General features: G+C 42.0%; 1 protein-coding gene across 1 annotated transcript in view; it reads right to left on the reverse strand.

The window, feature by feature from the left end:
• CRYBG1 (crystallin beta-gamma domain containing 1) overlaps positions 1-23,288 on the reverse strand; it is a 148,320-nt gene that overhangs the window by 77,348 nt on the left and 47,684 nt on the right. Inside the window, exon 2 of the mRNA XM_042453205.1 lies at positions 13,687-13,825. Coding sequence (XP_042309139.1) covers positions 13,687-13,825 — 139 coding nt within the window. The remainder of the gene's footprint in view (positions 1-13,686; positions 13,826-23,288) is intronic.

Below are 23,288 nucleotides of genomic sequence, written 5' to 3' on the forward strand. Positions count from 1 at the left end.
CTGTGATCTTGCAAATGCTATGCCTGCTTGGAAGTGGGAAATGTAGTTTTCTAAGGCACAAAGGACTGTCTGTGATCTTGCAAATGCTATGCCTGCTTGGAAGTGGGAAATGTAGTTTTCTAAGGCACAAAGGACTGTCTGTGATCTTGCAAATGCTATGCCTGCTTGGAAGTGGGAAATGTAGTTTTCAAAGGCACAAAGGACTGCCTGTGATCTTGCAAACGCTATGCCTGCTTAGGAGTGGGAAATGTTCTTGTAGAATGGGGGGGGGGGTGTTTGGCCAGAAAGAGAAGTACATTTCAGCCATCTGTCTAGGAATAATGCCAAAATGTCCTCCATTTTGAGCATGCCTAAGAAACATGCATTTATATTAACATTTTTAAAAAATTATCAATTTTTTTCATGTGTCCTCCATTTAAAAACAAAAAACGTGTCCTACATTTGAAAATGTGGCCCTACATTTGTCCCAGTTTGGAGGTCCTGCCTTATGGCAACCCTATCTGTAACCCTTTAGAGAAACATGGGTATCCCTACATGAGTAAGGAAATATCTAGAGGGGAAGCTTCCCCTCCAGGTTTGTAAAAGTAAACCTGGATCCACATTATGAGCTTTTGCCTAAATAAATAAAAATAAATCTTAGAAGATTTCTTCTAGAAATGGTTTTACATCCTTCTATTTTATTTTGTCATAACAAGACAGAAACATACTAGTTGGCTCTGTTTATATTTTCCCACAGCAACCGAGCAAAGGAATGAAACAAGGAATCCAGATATGCAGGTCTTGATACAAAGCCATTATCTTCTTCAGTATGAAGCATCCTATGTTTTTCAAAACACTTTTTGCTCTCTAAATGGGTGGTGTGCATATTTAGGATGTGAGCTTTCCCTTCCAATGAGGATCATAAGGAAACTGCAATTAATTAATGCTAGTGACTCATGGCTGTTGCAGGATAAATCCTATACATATCTGCTCAGAAGGAAGCCCTTTTTAGTTAAGTGGACTTACTCCTAAATAAGTGTGTATAGGATTGTTTGTTGTTGTTAACTGTCTTAGTTTAGGAATGCTTGCTATTTTGTTGTTAACTGCCTTCAAGTCAATTCCAGCTGATGGTGACACTGTGGATGAGACAGCTCCAAGACTCCCTGTCCACTGCTCTGCTTAGGTCTTGGAAATTCATACCCTTGACTTCCTTAATCCATCCATCTAGCATGTGGCCTACATCTCTTTCTACATCCCTCAACCTTTGCTAGCATTGTCTCTTCTAATGAGACATGCCGTCTCATAATGTGTACAAAGTACGACAGCCTTAGTTTAGTCATCTTGGCTTCCAGGAAGATTTCAGGCTTCATCTCTTCTAGGACCCATCCGGAGAGCATATTAATTGTTTATTTATTATTTATTCATTTAATTTATATCCTGCTTTTTCCCCATATGGGATCCAAAGCAACCCAGGGTGGTCTCAGTGATTATAAAGCTGCACTGAGACATGAGTAATCCAGTCACAAGTTCTCACTAACCCAGGAAACATGTTGGATGTCCCTGGGCCAGTGTATACTTTCTTAGCTGGACCAACTTGTTATGAGGATAAAGTGAAGAGGAAGTAAGTTATGGAGACAGCCTTGGGATATATAACTAAAAAAATAAGTTCCAGAAAGTAATTTAATCACATCACAGTGCATACAAATCAAATGATCATAGAGTCATAGAATCATAGTTGGAAGGGCCCTCATGGGCCATCCCGTCCAACCTCCTGCTCCATGCAGGATTTCCAGCGAAAGCATTCTGAGCAGGGAACTGCCCAATCTCTTTTTTAAAAAAGACATCAAAAGAAGGAGACCCCACCTCTCTGAGCAATCTTTTTCCATTGCTGAACTACTCTTACTGTCAAGAAGTTCCTTCTAATATTCTAAGATTTATTTATTAGAAGTTCCTTCTAATATTCAATCAACATCTCCTCTCCTGTAACTTCAGACCATTAGATCTGGTCCTACCCTCTGAGATGGCAGAGAACAGGCCTTCCCACTCCTCTATGTGGCAGCCCTTGAGGAATTTAAAGAGTGCAATCATGTTACTCCTCAGCCTTCTCTTTAGCAAGCTAAACTCCTTCATTCAACCCAGCTCCTTCAACCTTTTCTCATCTGTTTTGTTTTCTGTGCCTCTTTGCCCTTCTCTGAACCTGCTACAACATGTCTATATCCTACTTAAAATGTGACACCTAGAACTGATCACAGTACTTCAAATGAGGCCTAACCAAGGCAGAATATAGTGGGATTGTTACTTTCCTCATCTTGGAAACTATTAATCTATTAATGCAGGCTAAAATGTACTGTTCTCGATGCAGCATCACACTGTTGGCTCATGTTCAATTTATGATCAACAATAACCCCAATCTTATTTTCGCTGAGTCATATATCACCCATCCTATCTCTGTACATTTGGTTTTTGTGGTCTAAATGCAGAATTTTGCATTTATCTGAATGGGATTGCATTTTATTAATTCCTGCCCAATTTTCTAGACTATCTAGGTCTTTTTGAAGTCTGTTCCTATCTTCCAATCAGTTAGCCACCCCTCCCTGTTTTGTGTCAGCTGCAAATCTGATAAAGATTCCCTGCACCTTGTTATCTCATAGAATCATAGAATCCCAGAGTTGGAATACACCACAAGGGCCATCCAGTCCACCCCATGCCATGCAGGAACTCTCAATGAAAGCATCCCTAAAAGATGACCATCCAGCCTCTGCTTAAAGACCTCTAAAGAAGGAGAGTCCATTACTCACCAAAGTCATTGATACAAAATTTGAAGAGTAATGGCCTTAGGACAGGACACTGAGATATTCCACTCCACCATGAGGCACTGATGAACACACACATGTATATTTGTGGATGGGACACAAATAAATTTAGATTGACTCTGGATCAAAGCAGGCATGCTACAAGGCTTCCATGATCACATTTCTTTCGTCCTTAATCCTCCAAAGGAGCTGAAGCAGCAAGGGTCCTCCCTATCTGCCATTTGGGATCTCCCCAAGTATTGTTAGCTTTCCTAAGCTAACACCTACCTACATTCTGCATAGGAAGGCAAATTCTGAGCAGAAAATTTGACACAGAAAAACTTAAACTGCCCTTCCCCAGAATACCTAGCAGCTATAATGAACATGTGATTTTAAAATTATTTTTATATGTTTTTAACCTTTCTAAGGAACACCTTTCATGCTGAAAAGAATCCTTCACTGGCTCACTGATGAGCAAGGGAGTGGACAGAAGCATAGGAATTGTGACACACAGCATACTTATTTTGGGATCTAATTATAGAGACATTCTTATTTTGCAAAATATTAACTTTGTTACCAGGTAAATAAAAGAACATAGCAGCTAGTTTTGTAGCCATAGCAATTCTTCATTTATTGAACTCAGCATTTCCACTCTAAATAGACTTTTCTGGTACTGGGAGGAATTAATGGAGATGTACAACAACACTGTCAGAATGTTGACAAACTGGTTAAATTTCTGATGAATAGGACATTTAGAAGATAAAGATATTGCTGTAAACTGCACATTTCTTTCAATAGCTTTCACTCTTAGTGCATCCTTTTCTGCCGGGATGTAAAATATTCTTTACTAAGGGGCATCAAGGCTGGATGGGAGGCTACAGCTAGGCAAGACCAGGAGGTACCAATGCTTCCAATTCAGGCTGCTATGAGAGAAATTATTGGGTCAGGGTAAACATTGAACCCAAATGTGTGGTCAGTTTATTTGTTTATATTGTAGAATGTATGAGCCAACTTGTAGCATAAACTATCAGCAATCCATCAGTATCAAATGTGATGTGCAGTTAAAAAATTGCAACTATGCAATTAAATATCAACACAAATTATATTAAACTGAGAAGCAGTGACTCCCTGTTGAACTGTAAAATATTACTTAAAATCAATATTCAGCATGCTCAAATTCCTTAGCAAACAAACAAGTATTTTCCAAGCATTAAATGGCTCACTCTGGACATCAGGCAAACTTCTCTGAGGAGAGTATTCCAAATGAAAGCTGTCAATGACCAGCTATGATTGAGAAGGCCATCTTTAATTACCATCTATCTAACCTCTGCTATCTCTGTGTTTTTTAAACAACAACAGTGAGGTCAAGCTCATGCCGATTGAACAAGATTTTGTAAGGTTCAGAATAAGGAGGATACTACAGTATGTATTTCGACTCGTTCTGAATTCCTTGCTTTCCTTAGTTATAAGCAATTTCTTTTCCTGACAAACATCTGCTATATTTGCATTCATATTGGATGTACATAAAAAACCCTACTGCTTCCACAGCTGAACGCATTTCAAATCCTTTTTATCATATCTTTCTGTAATATATTACTCCTCTGAACCTGGCAGATCAGGAGTGCATTTGCACACTTAAGACATGTGCACCTGTTACACCTGCTACTTGAGACATCAGATCTGGCATCAGTGACACATACTTTAGTTACATTACATGTGGATTACTCTTCCTTTGGAGAGTATTCAGAAACTTCTGTGGGTTCAAAGAGCTGCAGCCAGATTGTTAATTGGGATTGACTATAGGGAACACACTACTCCTGTGGCTTCCTGGCTGTTTCCAGGCACAATTCAAAGCAACAATAACCAATAGCAATAGCAGCTTCATTTATATACAGCTTCATACCACCTAGGCAGTCTCTGAGCAGTTTACAACTGTAAGATAATTGCCCCCAACAAGCTGGGTACTCATTTTAATGACCTCGGAAGGATGCAAGCCTGAGTCGAGCCTGAACTCAGCCTGGAATTAAACTCGCAGTCTCTGAAGATGCCAGGCACAGATGCTGATGAAACGTCAGGAAGAAACTCTTCTAGAACATGGCCACAAAGCTCAAAAAACCCACAAAAAGCTTCGCAATCTTATGATTTGTGAGTCAGTGGATGAAGTACAGGCATTTAACCACTGCAACTTCAGGACTCCTAAAGTACTGGTGATGGCCTATAAAGCCCTATATGGTTCAGGTCCAAGTTATTTGAAGGACCACACTCTCCTGTATGAACTTTTCTGTGTTTTGAGATCCTCTGGAGAGACGCTGCTCTGCGCTTCACTACGCTCACAGATACATTTAGTGGGGAAATGGGGAAAAGCCTACTTGGTGGCTGTTCTCAGATTCTGAAACTTGCTTCTCTGAGGAGCTAGACTGGCATACTCCTTACTGTCTTTTCACAAACAGGTAGAAACCTTTTTATTCCGGCACACCTTTGAGAAATGATTTTTCAGAGGAAACAAGCCATGTATAATATCTTGGGCTTTTATTAGTTGTTGTTGTTGTTGTTGTTGTTCCTTTTAGTTTTTTTGAATTTAAATTAAAAGGCTTAATTACTGTTAAAATTTTGTATGTGTTCATTTTAAATTATGTTTGTTTTAAACCTTGTACGCTGCCTTGAGTCCCTAACTGGCAAAAAGGCAGGAAATAAATAAATAAATAAATAAATAGCTTTGGGCATTGGCCTTATTTTTTTAAACAAATTACCCTTTGTTTTCCTGCAGGTTCTTCTTTAAAAAACCTTCTTGAAACTAGTAGTACGTGTTAGATGTGTAGTTATCTAGCCAGCACAGGTCGCCATACCACATTAGATTTTGCAGTGGAGCCAGAGGTGTCATTAAGGGATGTGTATGTGGGGAGATGCTGCTCACACTGGGTGACACCCAGAGGGACTGGCACAATTACTGATCAAGCAAGAAAGGGAATCATCCCTTTTTCACTTGCACAGCCACTGTGCCAGACCCATAACGGGCTCTCTGGAGGTCACAGTGCTGCTCCCCTGAGAAACAGCTGCTGATGGGGAGGGGGGTGTCCTCTCCATTCAGTCAGGAACAGTTGCTAGGTGAGCAGCCATATGGATCCTGAACAGGCCCTCTGGAGGCTGCAGTGCTGCCCCCACAAGCAGCAGCCACTACTGGGGGGAGGTGAGCAGTGTCTTCAGTCTATCATAGCAGAATGTGCAGTAGTCGCACTAAACTCTGAAGGCCGCTGCAGCCATACTGGACTCTGAAGGTCTTGAGGGGGGGCAGCGCCTTCAGAATGCTGTGTGGCTGTTGGGTGAGCAGCCATGCTGGACCCTGAATAGGAGCTCCAGAGGTCACAGTGCTCCCGCCCACAGCAACAGTCTGGGCTGGCAGATGGCTGGCCTGAGGCGAGTGCAGTCCACCACCACCCTGGACCAGGTGACACCAACCACAGTAACGCCACTGAGTGGTACATCCTGATTTGTAGTTTTTTTTGCATTGCCCATATTATATATGGCAAGTGTCTTTTTATAATCAAATTTCCCATCTGTAATTTGGAAACAGATGATGTAGAAAAGTCACATAGCTTTAGCTACAAAAACAGTTTTTGCAACTTGGGAGGCATTACTGCTAGGCAATTTACTGCTACTGAAATCAATTATCTGTGATAAGTTTGAGCTATTACTGGTTTTTGATAAATGAACACATTCTATTTATCACATCTATATACTAGAGCTATGATATATATTTGTACCTTGCATAGTTTGTAGCTATAAACACTTTTGGAACTCCTGTTGGGTATTTTTTGATAGCCATTGAACACAGGGACTTCTTCAATTAGGGGCTTGACAAATGGGTGCTTTGCGCTGGCCTGGGCCCAAACTAGGGGTATTCGGGGGCTGAGTGTTTACATACTCAGCAACCCTACCATGCACCCTGGGCTCCATCTTGGCATGCCCCCATACCAGGGGTAGGCAACCTACGGCCCGCGGGCTGGATGCGGCCCAGCAAGGCCTTGGGACCGGCCCCAGCCCGGTCCTGCCGCTGATTGCTGCCGGAGCCTTTGGCCACTCGTGTGAGGGAATGGGGCCTTTAGCCTATCAGGAGGAGGTGGGCAAGGGGGGCAATTGTCTATAGAAGCCTCAGAAACATGCATTTATATTAACATTTTTTTAAAAAATCAGCAATTTTTTTCACGTGTCCTCCATTTTTTTTTTTTAAAAAGTGTCTTCCATTTGAAAATTTTGTCCTACATTTGTCCCGGTTTATTTATTTATTTTAAATTATTTAATTATTTATTTTTTGGCTTCGGCCCCCCTCAGTTGTCTGAGGGATAGCAACCCAGCCCCTGGCTCAAAAATGTTGCCTACCCCTGCCCCATACAGACGGGGCGTATGATGATGACATCCACGCGGCGCAGGGCCCAAACAGCTCAACGCCACACGGATGTAATTATGGTGTGCAAGCATACCAATGGCACCCTCGCACGCAGCCTAAAAAGAACCCGCCAGTAGCATGTTCTTTTTAGGGCTCCTGGAGGCCGCAGCGTTTGGTTGCTACGGCCTCCATCTGGGGCAGAAAGGGTCCCATCTGTCCAGACCTTTAGTTAGCTTAAATTTTAAAATTAAGTATTTCAGTATTCATGGAACATCTGTTTGCAGAAATATTCAAACAGATTGATGCAATTTAGAGCACTCCCTGAATGCAAACGCTATGTGTCCTAAGCAAAACCAGATAAGAAATAACTGAGAATAGCCCCAAAGGACAGAGCTGTATCACTGAAATTAATTCTTTCTTTGACTCAGAATTTGTACTTTTCCTTGCTAAGGTTAATCAGGGAAGTCCCTGTCATTAATTAGAGTAAGGCAGCAACCTTAGAGATCAGGAAGTGGTAGCAATATGTAGAAAGGCAGAACCAAGTATCATAGAGCCTGCCCAGCCCCACTTCAGCTATACTACTAGTCTCAGGTCATGCTGGATGCTATTACCATTGTTGAAGGAAGATTCACCTGCCAATCTGGTTATTTTCTCCACATAGAATGTGAGGAAGATGGCATCTTGTCTTCTCAGGCAGATAAACACCTGGGCCAACCTTAAATTATATCCTTGCTCTAATCGCCCCTCCTTTCTTTCCCTCATGTCATGCTCTGCAATGATCTTTCTGAAGACCATTCTCTGTGAGCTCTATAGTCCCTTCAAGCAAATATTTTAGTGTTCCTTTAAACATCCTCAAAGGCAGAACATTAACCACTCAGGAATCTTAAAAACAACAACAACCAGACATACTACCATTAAATTCTTAAATCCAATTGATTTCAAAAAGATTTAATCACAAGCATCAATAGGATGTGTCCAATGACTGCTTAGTAGCTTCCAGGAGCAGTATAAGGTGTTGGTTATAACATTTACAGCCCTACATGGCTTGGGTCCAGCTTACTTGCGGGAGCACCTCTTTCCTTATAATCCTCCCCGCACACTCAGGTCCTCTGGGGAGAATTTATTGCAGCTGAGGAAGACCAGGCTACCTGTGGTCTCCCGGAGGACCTTCTCATTGGCTGTTCCGAAAGTGTGGAATAGCCTGCTGGGGGAGATCCACCCTTGATGCCTTTAAAAAGGCTGTCAAGACAGATCTCTTCTGGCAGGCCTTCCCATCCCAGCTTTAGAGCTGTGGCACTAGAGTGTTCTTGCATTACAGCAATATAGTGCTAGATATTCTACAGCCTAGAGTGCAGTGCCTCTGCATTTATACCAGAAGTGCTTCCAGGAGGCTTCTCAGTTTGCTTACTGGCCATACAAAGAAGCTATACACATGTTCTATGGTTTCAATGTTGGTTTTTTAAAAATAGCAAAAGGTTGGTTGGTGGTTTGTGGGAACCCTGCAACAAGTAACAATGGAACCCCACGCCTCCTGTTGCAGGAGAAAGAAATGTTGTTTTTTCAAGTTATCCCACTTGAAAAAAGATCAGTTTCCTGTAGGTTTTTTCTTACCACCAGAAGGAATAAGTTATGAATAACTTTACTTCCAAACTCTTTTATTTAATTGTTTTATGAGCTCCACACAGAGAACAATGTTTTGGGGCAGTCTTATATAAATATAATAAATAATAAATGCATTTCTTTATGTTTAGATGTTGCACACATGTATCATGCATATGAAATGGTAATTTTGTGCCTTCCAGATATTTTGAACTACAAGCTTTATCAGCCTCACCCAGGATGGAAAATGATTAGGGGTTATGTGAGTTGTAGCCCAAAATATCTCAAGAATATCCCACATAAGTGGTATGTAAATTTTTTTTAATTTATTTTTTCTGAAATAATTTTCTGAAACCCTACTGTTGAATTCAATTGCAAACACATTTTAGTGGACACATTTTTAAAAATCAAAGTAATCTAACTAATTGATTAAACAGCACAATCCTAAATAAATGACATAGCCATCTTGTTATTTTAATTTTTATTTAGCATAAAGCTGCTAAGATAGTGGAAAAGTTATGAAAATTGATCCAATTAGTGTCCCAGATAAGTTTCCATACAGTGTCTAGCGAACACAAAAGCTTCTGAGAAGTCCTAGGATATATTCTTGACAAGAAAGGAAGCAGTTTATTAGAAGCAGCAGTATGGCAATAAAATAATTCAAAGCCATCACCATAAACCACAAATTATGAAAAATCAGAAAAATTAACATGCTCTGTACAGCAATACTTAAGCAGTGATGAACCCTATTAATGTTTTAATTCCAATTCATGCAACTAATCAGGTAATATATTTGTAGAGAAATCAGCCTGATATCAAAGGCTGGGAAATGTTACTGATAGATCATTCTGAATCACAGCTGCAACCTTAGCTCTTAGTGAATTAGGGAGACTTTCACAAGGAGATCAAGTGTAATTAATTAATTTGCTGAGTAATGGGAAAGCCTGATGCCACTTAAGATAAGCAGTGGCCTACTGTGGCAATCTTGGATGATTTTGCAAAAGCATTCAATTTATAAAGCACACTGGCTTTAAATATCCTTGCCTGATAAGACATCAGTTGCAATTAAAGCTCTCTATCATCACAAAATCCATTTGTGGGAGGAATATTGCCAGTTTCAAAGCAGAAGCAGGTGCCTCACTTGAAAATCCATTGGCTTGTCTTCTTTTTTGCAATGGACAAACTACCCAATCTTGGGAATCTACCTCTGAGCAGGTTTCCTAGTCAAATGATGCGACAAGCCCTGATGGAGATGTACCTACAAAGGGATGCTCATACTATAATGAACTAGAAATGTAGCCAGTACTGGTCAGAAGAGATCTGCATGAAGCAGCTATGGGTGCATTTAGACTGTAGAAATAATGCAGTCTGACACCATTTAACTGACCTAAGCTCCATCCTACAGAATTCTGGGATTTGTAATTTTGCGAAGCACTGTTGGCAGAGAAGGCTAAAGATCCTGTGAAACTACGGCGGGTTACAGACTGCCCGTTTGGGGCGGGCTGCACCCGCCCCTTTCCCCGGGGTATTGGGGCCTCGGCGTCCAGAACGGCAGCTGCTGAGGCCCTGATTCGCCACTTTTCAGGCTGTGGGGAAGCGGCAAAAGGCCCCTTCCCCGCAGCCTGAAAAGGGGTGTCCCTGGGACTTCAAGCCCCAAGGACACCCTGCGGCGGCGGGGAGGAGGAGAAAGGGGCCGCTGGGCGCAGCCGTGTGAAGGCTGCGCCCAGCGTACCAAACAAGGAAGGAGCTCTGAAACGGAGCTCCTTCCTGCTCCGCACTAAGGGCGCACTAGGCGCCCTGGCGCGGAGTGAGGACGTCACTTCCGCGCCGCCCCATATAGAGGCGGCGCGGTTGTGACATCCTCATGGCGGCGGCCGTGTGGAACGGCCACCGCCATTTTGTGCGCGCTCCGCGCATCCTAGGGTTGGGGGGCTGCGGAAGCACTGCCCCTTTCTAACCCTAGCACCCGCGGAGCGCATACTAAAGTGCCCGTCTGTAACGGGCCTCCAAATCTCATAGGATGGAGGTACAGCACTAAAATGGTGTCACACTGCATTATTGTGACAGGGTAGATGCACCCTACATTACCTGCCAGAAGTAGAGCTTGTAGAAGTCATTAGGCCAGCCAAGCTTATAAGAAGGGCTACTTTGTAAAGCAGGGCTTACAATAGTATACTGAAAGGCTCAAACCTGGGTTGCCCTGGGTTCTTATTCTAAAAAAAATGGGAATATAAATAAATAAACTTGAGAGGTTAACTGTGAAATGCAATACTATATTACCTGCAGTGGCAACCTGTGCACAGAAGCTAAAATTAAAGAATGAATATGAGTAGGAAAAAGTTAAGAGCAGTAAATATTTACAATATATAAGCAAAATGTAATATTGCTTTAAAAGAGCAATCGTGTAAGGTGAAGGCTCTATGAATAACTGTATAAATTGCTACACTGCAGAAGTAATGCTGTGATTGTATAAATGAAGAAATAGAAAATCAGAAATAAACAGGTCATGAACTGCAGAAGTTACACCTGAATAACTTTCAGTGCCAGGCACTTTGTGCCAAAAAATATGGAGGAGAGGAAGAAAAATGACACAAAACACTATAGTAGCAAACAAGGAATGCAATGCATTAGCAAATAGATAACTAACAGGGTCTTGCTATTTCACATTCACATATTTAACTAGACTTTTTTTCTTTAAAAAGTTAACAAAAAATAGATGGACGATATATTGCTTTATACCCAGTCAGATAATTTTTCAAAAAAGGTTAGAATATCAAACATGTACCATACTTCAGCACTTACAGCACTATATTTAGGGTTGCCATACATCCGGACCTCCAAACCGGGAAAAATGTAGGACAAAATTTTCAAATGTACGACACATTTTTTGTGTGTCCTACATTTGAACAGGGGAGGCCTTCCCTCGCCGCCTGGGCCCCGGGCCTCGCCGCAATCACGGCGGGGAGCGGAGCCCAAGCGGCAAGGGAATCCTCCTCTGAGGGAGGCTTTCCCTTGCCGCCTGGGCCCTGGGCCTCGAGGAGGCCGGGAAAGAGGGCGCGGGGCCGCTGACGATCGCCAGGGCCTGCCCTCCTTCTCAGCCTCCTCGGAGGCCGGGAAGGAGGGCGCGGGGCTGCTGGCGATCGCCAGGGCCTTCCCTCCTTCTCGGCCTCCGAGGAGGCCGGGAAAGAGGGCGCGGGGCCGCAGGGAGGCGGGGAGGGTGGTGCGGCCGCGCGTAGGAGGCGTTGCCTCCTCCGCCCAAGGCCTCGCTGTCCTCCTCTTCCTCCAAGCGGCCATGCAAGGTGGAAGAGGAGGAGGGCAGCGAGGCCCTACGGGTTGCAGCCGGGTTATGGCAACCCTAACTATATTGCAGACCTAAAACATGTTTCTCACAGGAAAGGGACTTCAAAATACACAAAGTGAATTAAGTCCAAATCTATCTCCAATACCCAAGGCAGAATAAACCACCAAATAGACCTAGCTCCTTGATCTATCTACAAAATATGCTACAACTCTATTGATACATATCTATAAAGCAGATAATTACAGATAGGGCATGACATCTGTATATTGCAAGGGGCAGCAAAAAACCAAAGAAATCAGAAAGGCACCTAACTAAACATCTATGGAAAATGACTGTCATATTTAAACTGATAGGCAAGCAGTAAAACCTTCAGAAGTAGTGATATTCATTCATACAGGCTTTCCCATCTTGAGTTTCATTTACTCCAATACCGTTGCCCAGCATTCCACAGCAGCACAACTACTACTATCATAAAAAACACTTACCTGCTACACACAAAATTTTGTCAGGGAAGTGATAAAGATCTCCTTTAATATACTGTACTGCCTTACTTAAGACCATTGATTTCCATGTGAACTAATTTAATCTCTGGAACTAAGCCCAAATACTTTGGTGTACACAGACCAGATGTAGACTGCTCATACACTCTTAAGTCCTCATCTGAGGTTTTATTTATATGTTAAGACACATGTGTTACAAAAACAATCTTTTCGGAGCTGTGCAGGCCTCTCAACAGTAGAGAAACATATGACAGATGCATACACTAGTAAGGGGAGCTTGGGCTCAGCCATCAGTTTTGATCCTTTCACATACTCCCTCCTCCATCTCCTCTTCTTCCACCACCACTTTATTATTATTATTTTTCAAAAAAAGTAATACATATTCATGTATTTATTCTTTCATTTACAATTTTAGTCTTTCAGGAAAATGGTCTGATTCCCTCAGTTAATAGTCTCTGATCTACAGCACTTTATGAGAAAATTGGTTTATTCACCAAGCCTGATGCTTTTAAAATATGTTGTGACAGGAAAGGGATTGCATAACCTTGTCTGCAAGGTAATCACTTAAGCATAGTTCTCACAGATGAATAGACATAATAAGCACCCTCCTTCCATGCTGACTTTCCACCATGATATAATACTTACAAAAATAAGATTAATAACTTGACTGGAGAAACTGAATAAATTTATGCAGTACAAATGCCTTCTACAAACATCATTTTGAATCAATTTAGTTCACATTGTGCTAAATTAAATAACATTCCTGTTCCCCTATCTCAGTTGTGGAAAGATTTATTCTCAGAAAAATCTATGCATCCAAAGAATGTGTTTCTTTATTTCTAAAACTGACCATACCCCTTTCCATGGATTCATGTAAATTTATAGCTCAATGAGATGAACCCTCAGACACACACCTTCATGCATACTTTCTGGACCTAGAAGGAGGGGGGGGCAATGTATAGCTTTTTTGTTTCTCATAAAAACATTCCCAAGTCATTTAATATTTCTAAAGTACTGCAAGAAAGAACAAACCATGTATACTACTGATGTATCAGAATTAAATACACATTAAATAGCATTCTTTCTATTTTTAAAAAATATCAGACCATTTAGGATGTTCTTTTCTCTTACCTTTCTAAATGATGCTGGAAGTGTAGATGAAGTTATGGAAACCATTGGAATAGCATAAGCAAATTGTGAATTTTGTGAAGGGACTAGTGGCAGCTGATTCGTTTGAGCAGCAAACTGTGTATCAGGCATGTCAAAGTATCTGAAAAACAAAGAAACACATCTTGTGTTTTAGAGATGTTAAGCACAAACACCATATTGGTGAGCCTGCATTGTGATGTTTATAAAAATCCATTAAGAGAGACCACGATGATTACTGTGAAAATTCAGGACATGAAATTAAATAAATGTACAGTCCAGAATGTTAGGTGGTAGTACCTGATAAATACTTGAGATAAATTAAAAATAGTATTAATTTATGGAAACCATTGTTTTCATGCAAAATGGATCTAAGGCCAGTACAGATGTGTATATATAGGAGATGAGCAATGTCAATAGCTTTCACATTAATCATGCATGAACCTAGTTTATGGTTTTCTCACTCTCTTTTAATTCTTAAGTTATTGTTTTGCTGAAGCTGCCATTTGGCCAGTTCTGAGAGATGTTTTCCATCTCTGGATGAGTGCTATATTTTGCTATTTTAAAATTATTAATGGTCTCAATATTCAGCTCTCATGATCAGGCACATGCTCTGTGTTCCTGTGAATAGCCATGTAATTTTTCCTCAGGAGAGACAGTATCTCTAATTATTATGAAGAATAAGAACTCACTATAAAAGTTTTTGAAATAAACCATACCTGTACACTTTAAAACACCCCCCCCCACACACACACACACCTTTCTCCCAGAGAAGATTACAGATCAGTTAAAAAGAAAATCCTTCCCCTTAGGTACACAAGCTAAAGGGCACAGTACAAAATGAAATGATGAGGCAGACAGGCAGAAAATTCTAATGCTAAATATATTCAAGAGCCTTTGGAACTTGCTGCGACTCCTACTATTATCTAATTGAAAGCTCGAATGAAACCTCAATATATGTTTGCTGCATACCAAGTATGATTCTTTATCTGCTACCTCACTATTCCTATGAGCCCATTTATTCCCTTCAGGTAAATAGTGAAATAAATATACTGTGAAATAAATATATCTTATGTGGCCTACATCCTTTGCATGACATGTGGCACCCCAATAGCAAAATAACCCTCCCATTAGGTTCTTTAGACTAGCCTATCATTTAAGCTTTTTTCCCTATGAAATATTCCCTTTTTGTTTCTGGTTGGTTTTTTTTAAAATATGGTTTTCCTTCAAATTCTTCTAAATTTTTCCTGGAAAGAAGTATAGCAAAACTGGCTGTCTCCCTACATTTAAAACATAAGTTGGATTAAAGAGCAGTAAGAATATGGAATTCTCAGATTCAACACAAATTATCTTAGCCATTCAGTAGCTTATTCCATTGACAATTCTTTGGGTGTTGTCTTATCATTCTAGGCTGTTTCTAGAAGTTGTGGAACTCTGTGGAAAAGAGAGCCAGGCCTTTCTGGGACACCTTCATTTTGCTTGCAGGTTGGTTTCCGTGGGCAGAGCTTTCTCTACATGGTTAGCCTGGGTCAGATCAGGTGTCAAACTGTGCACCACCATATCCGCCTCACCAAGGGCATTAAACAGGGCCTCAGATTGTGGAAGGAATTCCTTAAGGATTTCAATGGGGTTTCCCTGTGGCAGTGCTCTTGGAACTTGGAACTGGGCCTCCAGGTCTACTCGGATGCTGCAGGAAGCCTGGGCTTTAGAGTCTTTTTCCAGGGCCATTGCTGCACCCAACGCGGGCCTGCCTACTGGACATAGTGAGGGATCCTCCGGGACCTCACATTTCTAGAATTCTTTCCTGTTTTGGTAGGAGTGCACATCTAGGGGGGAAGTCTTTGCCAACAAGGCAGTTCGTTTTTGGTGCGACAACCAGGCAGTAGTCTGAATCCTCAACTGCCACTCATCCAAGTTTGTACAAGTCATGCTCCTGGTTCACCGCTTTGTTTTACTGTGCCTCCACAACAACATCACGTTCAAAGCCCGTTTTGTGCCTGGCTTGGAGAATAACACTGCAGATTCTCTCTCTTGTTTTCAGGAGGCCAGGTTCCGTTAACTCGCCCATGCTTTTCCCTGTGGAACTGTGGTATGTTGGAAACTTGCTGTGATGCAGGGCGTCCTGTCTTCACTGGCCCCAGCTACCTTTAGATCATACAGGAGAGTTGTTTCCAAGCTTTTTGCCGTTTTGGGGGTGTCTGGCCTCCAGGCACACTGGCCACTTCAGTCCCATACCATCCTTCAATTACTTGTCTGGTTGAGAGTCTGGGATCATACCTCGTACCATGTCGGTCCACTTTGCAGGCATTTCCTTCTTTTCCAAGGCCAGGGCGTTCCAGGACTCTTGTGCATACTTCTTAGTCAGGAGGATCATGGAAGGCTGGAAGAGAGCATCCCTTAGGTAGGGGGATGGGAGGAGACCCATTTGCTTTAGAGTCCTTCTCAGGCTCTCTCTGCAACTTAAGCAGGCCTGTCATTCCAGAGCCGAGGCCTGCCTTTTTAGGACTGCCTTTCTAACTGCCTTCTTTGGGGCATTGCAGGTGAGTGAGCTTGTCCCCTCCTCCAGGTTGGATGGGACTAAGTGTTCATTTCAGAGGGAGGATGTTTCTTTGTGGGAAATGCTGTGTTTTTTAGTTCTCCCCATGTCAAAGTGTGACCAGTTGAGAAAAGGGTCCATCATCATCCTGAGAAGGCTCCATGGCTGCCACCTGTGCCCTGTTCAGAAGCCCTCAGACTGCAGGCCCTCTTTTTAGCCATGAGGATAGAACTCCGCTAACCCGGTACCAATTGGTGTCAGTACCTCATCTGGCCCTGCAATGTGCCAAGTTGCTAGTGGAGGACTTTGGAAGACACCTGTTCCATATAGGGGCTGCTACAACTGCAGTAGGATGCGGCATGCCAGTGGATTATATAAAAAGGATGAGCAAGTAGAAGTCTGGGGCATTTGTTGGCTATGTCCATCCTGGTCCTCAGGACAGCCATAGGGCTGAAGGGAGGGATCCTCTTGCTGGGGGGAGGTACAACTTTCAGGGTGGTTGGCGCAAGGTAGGCCCTGCGGGAGGGGCCCGGCCTTTGTGACTGTAACATGGGCCGTGGATCTGGTGGGCATGGTTTCTGGTGCTGCAAAGCAATGAATCAGGAGTCCCACAGGGACATGGGGATGCTGGGAGTGATGAGGTGTTGCCATGGAGGGGGCAACTCCTGATCAGTATACCCTGATGACAAAGGGGCAAAGATGCAGATGTGCAATCAGTTGGTTACCCCCTTCTGTCATCCTAAGGCTTGGCCATGACCAGGCAAAATGGTTCATCGAGCAACAGGCAGGTTGGTCATATGCCGGATCCAGACCCATGCATTTAGCCAACCCTACCTACCAGCTATACTCAATAAAAGTTGTGGCTTTTTCCTTCCAATTGTGTGACTTGGTGTCTCCTTCTTGCGACATCTCCCCTTTCTCCAGCAACAAACTGTATGTGATATAGTACGGTGATGGAGAATTACGGATAATGCAGAACCTTTAGTAAGTAGAGCTCACACAAGACATTTTCTGTTTGAAAGCCAAAGCTGTTTTAGAGCAACAGTTTCCTTTAGACTGAACTCACTATTTCAAGAAAGTACTTCCCTTGCACAGAAAACATTTAGACTTAATTTCTGATTAGACATGATTCACCACCAAGCTTTCAGAAAGATATAGTACACAATACATAACAGTTTTCATCTTTCAATACATGCTGGCTCCCCTGATGGAGAACATGTGCAGTCCCTTAACATTTATTGGAAGTAGATTCAGTATGTAGAGTTTATGGTATGAACTGCTACAAGGCATTGAAATTGTCATTTTTAAAGGTGACTTTTAAAGATAAGTAATGTGCACAGATCTGTTAATAGCTATCAGAAGCTAAACTGAATTTTCAAATGCAAAAGATTTATTTCAATAGATATCTGTCATTAGGAAGCAGCAGTAAGTTAAAGAACTATTTATTCCCTTTTTCTTACTTCTGGGTTTTCCGGAAACAACTGGTAGTGCTGTATGAGGTGGACCTTTGGTCAAATCCAGCAGGAATATTATTATATTTCTAACCCATATGCAGCATGTATATCAGGAGGAGGAATTAAACAGTCTTCCACATGATGTTGAATTGTATTTCCCATCAATCCTACCAAGCATGACCAATAGTAAGGAATCCTAAGAGTTCAAATTCAACAACATCTAGAGGGCCAAATGACTCCACCACCATCATCTGGTGTACATACAGCTCTTATAGATTAGGTTAGTCCATGCACATTAATATGGAAACCTTCTATACAAACTCTACACATAAATGGAATATTCTACATATCTACTTGTTTGTACGAAGCTATACTTTCCACTAGAAAATATGCCAAATCCTGTGGATTAAGAATATAACATACACACCTATTGATTTGGTATGGAGCTGTGCAAAGCAGAATTCTAAAATCTAGATGCTCTGGATGACAGACAGCTTCCCATCCCCTCCATTCCCCTCAAAACCCATCCAAGTGGTGAACACCGCTCTCCCTCTTCCAATGGTGGAAGTGTTGATTTAGCAAAGAGATAATCTCAACTGAATCTGACTCGTGCCTGTGAATTAAAGGATCCCTAACAGCTGGTCTGGATCCAAGTTCCTGTGTACAGCTAGGGAGCCACTGAATTGTGGCCAAATTCTGTTTACAATTCATAATCCCACACAAGCACAAATTACAGTTCAGCGTCCCATTTTGTTCTGTAAGAGCATGTGTTTCAGGCAAACAATAGGAAAGGGTAGGTCTCGGAAGATGGTGTAGATTCCCTCTTGCTCCACCTTGAGCTGCAGGGTACTGCAAAGTATAGGTTGCACTTCAACACCTACACACATTTACACACCTGGAACAAGCTGTCTATAATGCAGTGCCATCAATATAAAGATGACACACAGCAGCTTTTTCAGATCCAAGGGAGATCAGTGGAGTCCCTACATGGACATTTGGGGTGAACTACAGAGACAGTAAGGGGTTCAGTAGCAGCTTTTTTAAAAAGCCCTTAAAACTAAGTCTTGATAACAAAGAGATGGTGGTTGATATTTGATTATTAGATGGTCAGCATTTGCTGAACTTACAGCTTGTGAGTGTTTCTCTACCCAGAATTCCTTCCAGAAACACTGGTGACATTTGCAATGGGAAAGCATGTAGCCAAGTATGCCTCTCTTTAGTGACAGGGACCTGGCTATCTTTATACCTGTCTTGGTAATGTCCAAAATTAGCTTAGTGAAATGCATTTTCTTTGGGACTGTCTTTGAAGAATGTTCAGAAACTGCCACTGGTCAAAAAAACCCTGCAGATTGATTCCTCACTGGGGCAGGTGACTGAGAGCATGATTTCCTCATGGTGTGGAGAGATGTGTACTGGCCACCTGTTTGGTTTTGCATATGACTCAAGATTCTAGTTTTGAACTGAATAGTCTGATCTTGAAGCAGCTAAAATAATGCTATTATATACAGTATTTGCTCAGATTTTCAAATAACATTTGATTCTGGATTCCATCAGTTAGAGAGACTACACATACAACAGGTGGCTAGTGGGAACAGAGCTTTCTCACTGGCAGGTTTGTACAATTCAGTTCTTAGGAAGGCACTTTCTAGTATTTATGAACCTAGTTTAAAAGAGAAAATTGAAAGAATTTCCATACCTAGGATCAAACATAGATCAGAATGGTGACTACAGTAAAAAATAAAAAAAGATTGGAATGGGAAGGGCAGCTATGAAAGAACTAGAAAAGATCCTGAAGAATAAAAATATACAGCTGAGCACTAAAGTTAAAATTGTCCAAGTCATTGTATTCCCCATCACCATGTATGGCTGCGAGAGCTGGACAGTAAAGAAAGCAGGCAGAAAGAAAATCAATTCTTTTTGAGATGCACTTGGATCTCAAGGAGACTCCACTACACTCTGAGGGAGTGTGTTCCCCTGTCTAATAGCCTTTACTGTCAGGAAGTTCCTTCTAATGTGGAGGTGGAATCTCTTTTCCTGTAGCTTGCATCCATTGTTCCGGGTCCTGTTCTCTGGAGCAGCAGAAAACAAGCTTGCTCCCTCCTCAATATGGCATCCCTTCGAGTATTTAAACAAGGCTATCATATCACTTCTTAACCTTCTCTTCCCCAGGCTAAACATCCCTAGCTCCCTAAGTCGTTCCTCATAGGACATGGTTTCCAGACCCTTCACCATTTTAGTCGCCCTCCTTTGGACATGCTCCAGTTTCTCAATGTCCTTTTTGAACTGTGGTGCCCAGAACAGGTGGGGGATGACCAAAGCAGAATAGAGTGGCACTATTACTTCACTTGATCTAGACACTATACTTCTATTGATGCAGCCTAAAATCGCATTGCCCTTGTTAGCTGCCGCATCGCACTGTTGATTCATGTTCAACTTATGGTCTACTTGGACTCCTAGATCCCTTTCACATGTCCCCCATCCTATATCTGTGCATTTCATTTTTCTGCCCAAAGTGCAGTACCTTACATTTCTCTGTGTTGAATTTTCATTTTGTTAGCTTTGGCCTAGTTTTCTAGTCTGTTCAGGTCATTTTGAATCTTGATCCTGTTCTCTGGGGTATTAGCTAGGAAAGGTAGGAGGCAGAAAAAGGAGAGGAAGACCACATGCCATATGGATGGACTCAATTAGGGATGTCACAGGCATGAATTTGCAGGACCTGAATGGAGTATAGGGAGGACAGGGGATCTTGATTGTGTCTAATCCACAGGGTTGCCACGAGTCACAATTGACTCAAGGGCAGCTAACAACACATTTAAAAGCAGGCCTGTGATCCATTATTTAAAAAAGTCTTAATCAATGAATTGAATGAGGTATAGTTTTTAAATGTATATACATTTACATATATGAAAAACAAATTATTTAAAAAACAATATTCCTTGTAGGTGATGTATGCATGCATAGCAATAGACATTTTGACATCCTATGACAAATCTAGGATTTCCTCTCATACAAGCCTTTTTGAGAATGCTCCTGCTGTATACAATGTTTGTTAACAGAATTGTTTAATCAGGCATACCTTTCTAATTAAAACAGACTATATTAGGTTAATCTGCTAATAATGCAATCCTGTGCATATTTACTAAGCAAGTCCCAGTAAGGAGGTGGAGGACTGTAGCCTTAAATTGCAGTCTTATAAACACTGTTCTGTGAGTAAGCTCCATGCAATATAGCGTACTTTGGAGCAGACATTGATAGGATTACTCTGCACATGTAGAAGTCTCTTAAGCTTTCTGTTACATATCCCAGGGAAAAACAGGCGTCAGAGAATATAGCCCATGGCTCTTTTTTACTTCAAGTTGGTTTGGAGTGCTTTTATATGTCACGTTGCCCATTATGGTTTGGGGCAGGGAACGACTCACCTCAAGTCTTGGCTGGCTTACATGCAGTTATGGTGGGAGCTGTTACTTCTGGTGCTAAAAGCTCATACCTTAGTGCCCTCTGGTGGAACGTCTTGCTCCTTACTCAACACAGGAAAGAAGTAGCAATTCCTCTGCTCATTCCTGAACTTTGCAAAGATACTGTTTTCCCAAATATCCCTTAGTATCTTTTCAAGAGGAGTCAGTGTGGCATAGTTTGAGTGTTGGATTACGCCTCTGGAGACCAGGGTTTGATTTCACTTGGCCATGAAATCCACTGAGTGACTTTGGGCAAGTCACATGCTCTCAGCCTCAGGGTAAGGCAATGGCAAACTCCTCTGAACAAATCGTGCCAAGAAAGTCCCATGACAGGTTCACCAGAAGTCAGAAACATCTTGAAGTCACACAACAAGAACAGCTTTTTCAAGTACAGAAACTGCCAGTCCCCCACCCCTGGTTCTCTCCCATTCTCATCGTAATAGTGAATTAGGCTGGGGAAGCATAGGGATGTGACAGTCATGGGTCTGGTTACTTACAATTATTTTTCACCCAGCATATTTAGCAATAGCAATAGCAATAGCAAGTACATTGCTATATTGCTTATCAGTGCAGTTAAGTACTCCCTAAGCGGTTTACAATGTGTAAGCTAATTGTCCCCAACAAGGTGGGTTTTTTACTGACCTGCGAAAGGATGGAGGGCTGAGTGGACCCGGGAGCCTTGCCTGAGATCGAACTCACTACTCTGTGGCTGCAGCACTGGCATTTAACCACTGTACCACCAGGGCTCCCTTGTTTTATTTTTGTTGACCATACTGAATATGAGCCAGAGAACCCCTGATGGCCTGCCTCTTACGCTGGCTTTCCAGGTGTTTTGGACATTGGTTTCCAGAATCTCATACCACTGGCCAAGATAGCTGAGGCTTCTGGGAGCTGAGGTCCAAAATACCTAGAGGATCAGAGTTTGGGAATCACTGTTTTAGAGCCTGGAAATTAAACGTGGATGGTTTCTGCTCCTGAGTCACACTGTATTTTATCTGTGATAAATACCTGCTGTTTTAATCACACTGTACAAATGTTATGGCCTTCCCACTCTTTAGTCATTTTTATTTTGTGGATTATTTTAAGTTGTGGCAGTCAGGAGAGCCAAAAGGGCAGAATGCTGGAAAGAGGGGTTGGAGGATGAAAGCTTTAAAAACCAAAAGACAGTTGACAGTTTAACTGACAGATTTTGAGAAGTTGGGAATTGGAGTTTTGGAATTGCTAGAAGGAGGAGGGGAGGAAGGGAGAAATGAGGGAAAAGGAGGAATAGATATAAATTGTAAAAATTACACAATATAGGCCGCTTGTTTCTTCTATGAAAAAAATTATAATAAACTTTGTTCAAAGATATAACTGCATTTGTAAAATCCAAAAGAGATCTTGTAGCACATTTGAGACTAACTGAAAGAAAGGAACTGGCAGCAGTAGCTTTCCTAGACATAAGTCTACTTCGAAATGCATCTAAGGCCCCATTCACACTACAAAAATAATCCAGGATGAATCCAGGTTGGATCCTTGTTGTTCACACATGTCCTGAATGCACTCAATGCACTTTGGGGAGAGAGAGCTGGCAAAAACCCTCACTTAACCCAGGATATTCGATACTGGGTTTCCTCCCCAGGTTTTCCTGAAAGATCTGCATCAATCCACATCTTCGTCAGTGTGAATAAGCTTCCGGATTGATTTGGATCGCTCAGTATCATTCAGGGGAATGGAGGTGGCTCCATTTTATCCCAAAATGATGGCATGTGTGAATAACAAAGGGGTTACAATGACTTGAAGAGATTCATGAACCCAAAACAAAATGGGAACAACAAACCCGATATGCATCAGCACAGTGATCTGCATCTCCTTGGGACAAGAAAATGAGTGTGATGCCCCCTGTGGAAGTAGAATTAAGTCTACAAAAGCTCGTGATTCCAGTTACTTTCAATCAGGTCCAAACACACTGCAGAAATAATCCAGTTTGAGACCGCTTTAACTGCCCTGTCTCAGTGCTAGGGAATCCTGGCAACTGTAGTTTTGTGAGACATTTGGCCTTTTCTGTCAAAGAGCACTGGTACCAGAACAAACTACAGTTCCCCCAATTCCCTAGCACTGAGCCAGGACAGTTAAAGCAGCCTCAAACTAGATTATTTCTGC

Source organism: Sceloporus undulatus, chromosome 1, assembly GCF_019175285.1.
Source record: "Sceloporus undulatus isolate JIND9_A2432 ecotype Alabama chromosome 1, SceUnd_v1.1, whole genome shotgun sequence".
Lineage (NCBI taxonomy): Eukaryota > Metazoa > Chordata > Lepidosauria > Squamata > Phrynosomatidae > Sceloporus > Sceloporus undulatus.